The sequence below is a fragment of the Buteo buteo genome, chromosome 1 (genome assembly GCF_964188355.1).
Source record: "Buteo buteo chromosome 1, bButBut1.hap1.1, whole genome shotgun sequence".
Lineage (NCBI taxonomy): Eukaryota > Metazoa > Chordata > Aves > Accipitriformes > Accipitridae > Buteo > Buteo buteo.
Genome location: NC_134171.1, coordinates 25,558,263 through 25,567,513, shown reverse-complemented (window position 1 = coordinate 25,567,513; position 9,251 = coordinate 25,558,263). Strand labels below are relative to the sequence as shown.

Below are 9,251 nucleotides of genomic sequence, written 5' to 3'. Positions count from 1 at the left end.
ACAAAGTGTTTCAGTAGGACTGAGAAGGTTACTGTTGGGAGGGAGGTATAGCTGTCAGGAAAGGACAAGGTTTCAGCGACTGCGCTTCCCATTTTACATTGTTTCAGCAGATCATTGCATGACTACCGAGTACCTGTTACAGACCTTCTGGAACAATCTTTTAGACAACCAGCAAGACAATTTGACCACAACTTAGAAGATCTGGATTTCAGCGCAGCAACCAGTGAGAAACTGAAATATTTGGTGCAAGTCATTGAACTTCTTTGTGACTCAATTCTCACTCTAAACAAGGGAAGACCTGTTACATGTGCCTTTGTGAAAGTGCTTTGACTTTCCCACATGATAGGCACTGCATCATCATTCTCAGGTTCTGTATTAAGTAATGATCTCTGGAAACAGACAACTGGGCAAAATATAAAAGTACATCAAATAGCCAGAAGCACAGGGAGTCACAAGTACCTACCACAAACTACCACTTGCGCTAGTTGGAAAAAACAAATCAGAACTGGGTGACCGCAGCACACCACAGCAGATCCTCCAGTGCTGTTCACTGCTATGGTTTTAGAGGAGCTGCTGCCGTCTTTGTTGTGTATGCCAACATTAGTTCTTTCCACATTTCAGGCTAACCTGTCTCTGGACTACTGCCTTGATGTCGTTCACTAGCACACTCACACTGCACGTTTTGCTGCTTTTGTCATGCACATTTGGAAGCCTAGGTTGCGCATACAAGTGAACTCCTTCCTTCCTTTTTCACTGTTTTTTCTTTTCTTCAGAAATTAAGCATCACTCCTGGGGATATTAATCTGCAGAAATGAGATGGGGAAAATGTTGATTACTTCAACTTGGATTTGCCAGGACTAGCTCGTTCGGGATTCCTGCTGAGGGCCAGTGTATGGATTTGCAGGGTTTTTTTAGAACGTTCTCTGAATCAGAAATTACTGTTCATATAGAAGACAGTATCTGATGACAATTGCTGGTACTCAGACAACAGGAGATCTGATTTTACACATCCTTAAGGATGCTCAGCTACAGAGTGTAGTTGGAGAAGGATGCAAGTATCTGGGCCTAGCTCTGGGCTCTATTACTTCATTCTCATACTTTTAAAGGGAAAAGCCCCAAGCTTTGCCAAAGTTGGGAACTGGGTAAGTGATACTACCTTCCTCCACACTCTTCCACTTCGGCCTCTTGAACCAGAGAGGCCTGGTGACAAAAATCAGCACAGGATGGGGAAAGACATACAGAAGCAACATACCATAGATCTGCTTCAGTGTAACCAGCAGAAAGACTTAAATCAACTATTTCTTTCATGTTCAGACCCTGGACCAGTGGGTGGCATGATCTCTCACTTTGCCAGGGATTTACATATTTAAGAAAATTGTATTAATTTGCATATGTACAAATAGAAATTTCATTTGTATCCACAGAAAATTTGACTCCCTGGTACAATGAAACAGTTACATTTATATAGTCACAAAAGCAAAAAGTCGCTTGTTATCTATTTACCACATTTATGCATTCTGAAAACACTGACTTTAGTTCTCATCTAAGTGCACTTACTTCTGGAATTACACAAATTCTCAATAAAAGGCTTTGGACTAGAAGTAGTCCTCCGCTTACACTGGCAGAGAAGCAAAACATCACAAAAAGGAATGCATCCCTGGAGTCACGTGGAAGTACTTCACCTTAGTCAATGGATGCAGATGCAGGTCCCAAGATCACAACTGGATCCTTAGCATGTTTAGAAGAGTCTGAGGACTAAGAGTTTTCATTAATAACCACTGTAGATGGTACTGTACTTTCAGGGAGTCTCATTTTACACAGCTCTGAACTGTCACCCCACCAACTATGTTTTTGTTTTTAAATGTCAAAAAATGTACAAACATAGATGTAGGCATAGATTATTATTATCTTTATTGCTCTTGTTAAAATGTCAGTGTATGAATTATGGCATTATGCTGTAAAAATGCAACATTACTGAGTGCTCTAACAGTATGAGGTCCATTATGACAAGATTTTAAACATGAAGCATGAGCTTCAATATGGATTTCCAAATAAAAAGAACAAGCCTGAGGGTAAATGGATTAATAATAACTGATTTATCTGAAATTTCAATACTAAGTGAATATAGAGTGGATTTGCAAGAACCAGACACATTTAAGACACGACAGAGTCGAACAAAGCTTCTAGAAATTGAAGAGTAAATTCTCTTTTTCTTTTTGACCTACATTAGAGGTATTTGTTCTGCACAGTAGATGAATGTTACAGCTCTCCTATTAAATTACAACCACAATGTGTCAGGTGGATTTGCATGAGAAAAGGAAAAAGCAAAACAAAACCTTTTCTACATTGCCAGTCAGAGAAAAAACTGTGTGCATTGAAATTTTAAAAATAAACCCATCAATTTAAGAAAAAAACCAAAATAAAAATCACATCTCCTGGGTGAATCTCCACCATAACAAAACACTGATGCCTATTAACTCTATGCTTGGGGACTGAACAAAACTATGGCACTGTTCCTAATTCTGAAGCAAACCCAAACAACTGAATATCCATGGCTATTACTGCACTTGTAGCAGTGGTGCTTTAACCAGCCTGAAAACTACTTTCATTGTATTAAGAAAAGTGAGATTTATTTTTTTTTTAACATGTGTAACCTTACTTGAAAGATGCATTGTAAAAAGAATGGTGTTCTAATTCAAACTGCCGTACCCTTTATAAAACAGTTTAAGCATATCTGACACAACGTGAAGCTATTGAAATGCCTCCACTACTTCAGAAAAAGTCTTAAAGAATAACATTTCCCAGAGGATGTGTGGGCACAGAGTACCAAATAAAGGGAAAAAAAAAATAACAGCGGGCATTAGGTTCCCAGCAAAAGGATGTCTTACATCACACAGCAGATCAGAAATAAATAAGATGAAACTTGAAAAGTCTGAAAATAAATCCTTGGATGATGTTGGAAGAGTCACAGGCTTCACCAAATCAATGTCAGTGTATTTTGTTAAGCATAATACAGTTACTATGTACAGTATGTTTATCAGATAATGCCAACTAACAATACACTACATTAATGGTTGTTAAACAAAAAATGTACTAAAACAATGTACTTATAAAAACAGATGGCAACCACCCAATTATGCATAGTTACAGATGATGAAGTCCATCTCTCTGGAGTCCAATGGATTGACACCTTCAAGCATCAGGAAGCAGTTTTCCGAAGTGTAAACAACATAATTAACAGAAACCAGTCAAGCTGTAGGGGAATTAGACTGTCAAGAATATCTCCAGTCCAATCACAAAACTCTCTGTAAATGTTACCACTGCATAGCTGCAATGGGGCAGTCATCCATTCAAAGGTTTTACACTGCCATATTTCTTCAAAGGACCTTCTAAAGGATGTGCTATTTAACATGGTGCTGATCTACACACAAACAAAATACGTGATGAACACAAAGCACTTAGGTTTAGAAGCACTTATGGAAGAATCTGTGACATCTTTACAGTGTATTGTGTATGACTGCACACACTATTAAGTTTCTCCTGCTTATTATTATGTGGTATCTTACTGTTCAAAGTATTTCTACATACTAAGAAGAGCGAGCCTTCTCCCCAAGAAACCAGCTTCTCTGATACGGAAAGCCACCATGCCCATATCTTGCTTTGCTACAGTAAGGCATGTACAATGAAGGTGACGATGTCAAATCCCCATGGATCATGACAAAAAGACCCAGTTCTTCCCTTTGTTTCTTGCTCAGCTTGTCTGTTCCATTACAACCGTGAACATCAGAAAGCATCCATGTGTTCCTGTCTAGTAAGTAGAGGCTTCCCATCTGTACCACCAATCTTTTTCCGCATCTCTTCTACTGCTTTCAGCAAAGAAGCTCGCTCCTGCTCAAGAGTGAGAATGGACTGCTTCAGTTTGCCTTCATTGGTCAATAAAAGCTCTACTGTTGCTTCAAGGTTTTGGATCTTTCCATTAGCCACCTTCCAAAGTAAGAAGAAAGAAGGAGGGGGAGGAAGGAAGGGAAGAAAAAACAAAAAGGAAATTCATTAATAACTGAAACCAACTTTAAACTATTTTTTGAGATACATTAATACACATAAAATACTTTCCAATGATGACAAATTGCAAAGGTAAATGCAAATATGAATGTTATTAGATCTGTGTACTTTAGACTACAACTATGGTTTTGCTTATAACAAGAAACTTCCTTCTCTCAACTTGATTGTTTTGATTAGTTCACAATTAAGCTCAGAATATAATGCCAAGTAATGAAATTAGAAAGTTACTAAGTCTGCAAATTATATGTTGGCCAGTGGGGTGAGGTTGTGTGGGAGGGATGGAGAGAAAGGAAAAAGTAAAACTGGTGGGTTGAGATATAGACAGTTTAATAGAACAGAAAGGAAGAAAATAATAATGATGATGATGATAATAATAATAATAATGATAAGTAACAACAACAACAATAATAATAATAAAAATTTGGAATATACAAAACAAGTGATGCACAATGCAATTGCTCACCACTTGCTGACTGATGCCCAGTTAGTTCCTGAACAGAGATCCCCCCAGGCCAGCTCCCCCCAGTTTATATACTAGATGTGACGTCACACAGTATGGAATACCCCTTTGGCCAGTTTGGGTCAGCTGCCCTGGCTGTGTCCCCTCCCAATTTCTTGTGCCCTTCCAGCCTTCTTGCTGGCTGGGCATGAGAAGCTGAAAAATCCTTGACTTAGACTAAACACTACTGAGCAACAACTGAAAACATCAGTGTGTTATCAACATTCTTCTCATACTGAACCCAAAACATAGCACTATACCAGCTACTAGAAAGAAAATCAACTCTGTCCCAGCTGAAACCAGGACAGGTACTTTGACAAAAGCTGAGATCTGTTCTGAAGTTGTGAGCTGTGAATAAAATTTGGAGACAAGAGCACTGGATGGTCTTGGCTTTCAGGGAAGTATCTGCCTTTCTGATGAGCTCACTGCCCTTCATGCAATTATGGTGGGTTAAAAAGTTCAGCCTGTGGGGGCAAAATATTGACAAACCATGACCCACATTGTTCGGTGATGCGTTCTCCTCCCATCAGCAATGGGTCACCTTTCACCATAGGAAACGAAGGCTGATGAAGGCCACCTCTAAGACAAAGGGATTGCTCCAACACTACAGACAGTTAAGTTCCCCACTATGATGTTAGGTGCTGACTTGCCAGCACTCAGGTGGAGATGAGCTTTGTAGAAACACTGCTTAGGGCTGCAAAGTCTTTAGGGACAGGAGCAGGAGAAGATCCCCTGATGCAGGTATCTGTAGGACATCACATCTTGAATGTCATGCCAGAAATCCCTCTCCCCCATGCTATATTCAACAATTTCCTTGCCCATGTGCCTGGAGCTTTATGAAAATATCTTGCAGAGGAGTATCTCTTCTGTCTTCTCTAAGGCTCATTTTAGAACCTGAAACAGGTTCAGGTCTCACAGGATCAGGATTTACAGCTCAAGCAAATTTTTATTAGGAGAGGCAATCTAAGTCTGCACAGTTGGCTAGCTTTAGTCATGATACGGGACCAATATCTGAGAAACCTGAACTCCTCACCTATTATCTTACAAAGTCTACGTCTTTAACAATAATCAAGAGGCTTGAAATGTCTTCTTCTTACCCTTGAAGTCCCTTTCTCCATCAAACTAAATGCACAGTCAAAAGTTATAGAAGTCATGTTGTGTTATAAAGCAGCCAGAAAGCTGAATTCTTGAACAGTTAAGCAAAGAACACCCCCTGCAGAGACCAGGTGTACTGCCTCTGAAAAAGCTGCAGACTGAACAGGCACCAAGTATATATTAGAAATTATTATTTCACATATTGTCTAAACAATCTGGACAACAGTTTAAAAAAATTTTTTTTTGTATGAAAGAGTATGTCTTTATAGGCAATGTATCCCATATCTGATGTAACTCTATATTGTGACACTGGCATTAGCTTTCCCATTTGTGATAGACTAGTATCCCTGCTGTAATAAAGCAGTGACTGAAAACGTAAAAATGAAGTTGAGAAAGCACTTTGTATGTTTTTAGTCATCTTCTACAGCTATGATTTTAATTACAAGAGAAGAGACAGTGTGATGAATCAACTTTTCACTAATTGCAAGCATATGCTCTATCTACTCACTCTCAGAATTTCTTCTGCATTTAAAGTTTAAAGGCTAAACTAAAAATTCCAAATGGCTACACTTCAAAATCACTAGACCACATGCCAATCTTTCCTGTGCCTTGGTGTAAGATAGTCTTTTCTGAAAAGGTAGATAAATTAGAATGTTAATTAAACATGAAATACAAATTGTACCTGCAGTTCTTCCAGGAGATCAAAGTTTTGTTTGCGCAAGCTGCTGTTTGCCTTTTCTAATTTATCCAGTCTCTGATTGTCATTTAAAGATGAATCTATAAGCTCATCCTGAAGCACATGGTATTCAACTTCATAAGCTTGCAACTGCTTGGCAATATCCATTTCAAACACCTGTTGTATATAAAAATATTATTAAGTGCTGTGCAGATCTAAAACATAGCTCATTCAATGCTTTAAAATCGATGGATCTAGACTTAGATATCTAATCACTGCATACCAAAAAAGGACTTAAGTTTTGGCATTCACATCTCCTACTCTGGAAATGGCAAGATTGAGGCAGTAGAGTGCAACACATTGGCATTGGATCTACTTAAAAACTTTGCTACTGATTTGCTGTATGACTTCAGCAAAATCACTTACACTGAAGTTTTCAAGAAGTGTAGACTTCGTAGGGTATTACCCTTTTTAGATTTCAAATGTAATGCATCTCATTTTGGCATAAACCCTCCTAGACATACTTGGAATTAGATGTCACTTCAGAAAAGTGTGGTCCATGCCCATGAGCCACATGTGCAAGTGTAAGGCTAAGTAGAATGAAAGCTTTAAATGAAAAACAATAAACGTTGCTAGGTTTATTTATGATTCTATGGTACTCCTAATGACTGAAAGAAGATGAAATAATCTATCCTTACACTAATACACTTAATGGAAACATTATGTAATGTCAAAGCAGATTTCTATTATTAACTATGAATCACCAAAATGAGTGCTCGGTCTTACACATGAATATTAAGAAAACCCTTTATTTTAAAAGCAGATAAATAAATGGAGGTGCACAGAGTGACCGCAAGGAAAAAACTGGGATTGTATTTTCCTTTTCCTAGGTTTTGGCAAACATCTGCCTTCAAATTTTTCAGGAAATAAGACTCTAATGTCCCTGAGCTACTTATCTCCTCTGAAAGCAGTGAAAAAGGTGGTAAATTAAAAGGACAAGCGTGTCAATCACAGAACATAGTAGAAACAAAAGTTGATTTAAAAATGCATCTGGAAAATAGCCCAAGAATATAACTTCAAGGGTTATTCTTTATTTTTAAACCTCTTGTACTTTATTCCTTTTGAAAATGAGTCAAATACCAAATACTATCTTAAATACCTGTTGAAATAACAAGAGTTATTTCCTATTTTATTTATCTGCTTTGTCTACAAGACCTTAACTGTTGGTTATAGTTAAAGAAAACATCAGTTTATGAAATGGTTCTGACAGCTATTACTTATGCTATAAAAAATTCTCTCATAGTTGTATAGATGTAGAAACACACACACTGAGCATCTAAGTACAGAAGGCTGAAATACAATTTTAATTTCAGTGTGGTTACACATATGGAACTTTCATTTTCTGTAGATCTAAGCATCTCTAGAGAACACAGGCTGTTGAAATTTCAATAAAACAAATGGTGCAATTCAGCAGGGCGGAATTCTAGTTCCTCTCATGACCTCTACCACTTCTAGCCTCTGTGCTCTTGGGAAGGGAGGGAAATCCCTGCTGTCATACCCAGAGTATCAAATCTGAAAGGGGGAAACATGAAGCAAATCAAAAGCGTGACTTGAAAACCAGCTAACTGAAGGCACGTTAAGGCATGTAAACCAAAGGCCACTCTGCAGAAGGTGTGAGGATGGAGATTAGCCCAGGAGCTGTGTATGCACTCCAGGGCTGGTCAAACAGCTGCCTCTCTTCAAAGGCAGCCCTGATCAAAGCAGGGGAAGGGATCTCCCTTCAACTCACTTCTACCTGCCCACTTTAAATTTAGAGCAGTCAGAGCTGCCTAAACAGAGTTTCTCTCCCTCCTTCTGCTCAAAGCCAGTGGTTTTCTGTAGGTTGCCCAAGCACTGCAAGTCTGCAGAGCTGTGCACTCCAGCCTTTCGGCCTGACAGATAACATATGAACCCCTTTGCCCCCTAGAAATCACTTGCTTTCCTTCCCCTCACACAGGCTTTCTAGTTCTCCCCTCCTTTCTTTGATAGTAAGCACAAGAAGCAATTTTTCCGATCCTAATTTGAGTGCACATCCCTGGAAGCTTTGCTGCCAGGGATCAGAAGGGAGCCCCTTGCAAGCATTCTGCAGTGTACTGTGCTGCTGCCCGCTTTCTTTATCAAGCCACAGGCTTTGCAGATCTCCTGCAGCCCTTGGTGAGTGGCAGGCATTTGCAGTTCTGCACAGTGCACCCCCCATGTTTTGGACCACAAAAGACCTTCAGAAAAACAGGCTAAAACACGTCTTCTACTTGCCTGATGCAAATTAGATGTCAAGTGTAACAGTTAGGGTTTCTAAACAGGCAAGCCTTAACTGCAATACTCTGTGATTTTTTTCAAATTCCACAGTTATCATCTGGAGCCTTCTGCTAGCTTAACAATATTGCATCATTTTCCTTGTCTGCCATTTAAAAAAAAATATATTGAGGATTCCCAGTGTTTGCTGTCTAGAGTCACTGCTCACTGCAAGAGACTGCACTGCCCCATGTACTCCTGGCAGAAATACAAAGGCACTATTGTAACATACTGAACCAGCACCATAAAAGCCAGTATAGACAAAGTCAACGTAGGGAGGCTTCTAATTTCATTAAGTAAGGTCATTATTTATGAGGCTCTTGTAAGTCAATTTTTGCTTCTGAAATGAGACTTGGAGAGCAAGATTCTTTGGAGACAGGAAAACTCAAAAGGGTTTTAGCCCACCTTGCTGCTTTTTTTGTGGAATGCACTGCATATGGGCTGCAACATTGCTGCCAGTAACATTGTTGCACACTTAAAAGCAAAAAAGTAAACTCATTTTCATTAAAGGCTTCATAAAGGGACCATAACCAACATGTAGATGTATGAATACAGAAGTATTATGCAAGTCATATGCTTCCAAAAGTT

At 38.9% G+C, this 9,251-nt stretch overlaps 1 protein-coding gene across 11 annotated transcripts in view; it reads right to left on the bottom strand.

Annotated features, from left to right (window-relative positions):
- Nucleotides 1–1,888: 1,888 nt before the first annotated feature.
- TBC1D1 (TBC1 domain family member 1) overlaps nucleotides 1,889–9,251 on the bottom strand; it is a 120,493-nt gene continuing 113,130 nt past the window's right edge. For all 11 annotated transcript variants that reach the window (XM_075024325.1, XM_075024305.1, XM_075024338.1 and 8 more), the window contains 2 exons: nucleotides 6,339–6,509; nucleotides 1,889–3,984 (listed from right to left, as the gene is read on the bottom strand). In XM_075024325.1, the coding sequence (XP_074880426.1) occupies nucleotides 3,784–3,984; nucleotides 6,339–6,509 (372 nt within the window). In that variant the 3' untranslated portion in view covers nucleotides 1,889–3,783. The remainder of the gene's footprint in view (nucleotides 3,985–6,338; nucleotides 6,510–9,251) is intronic.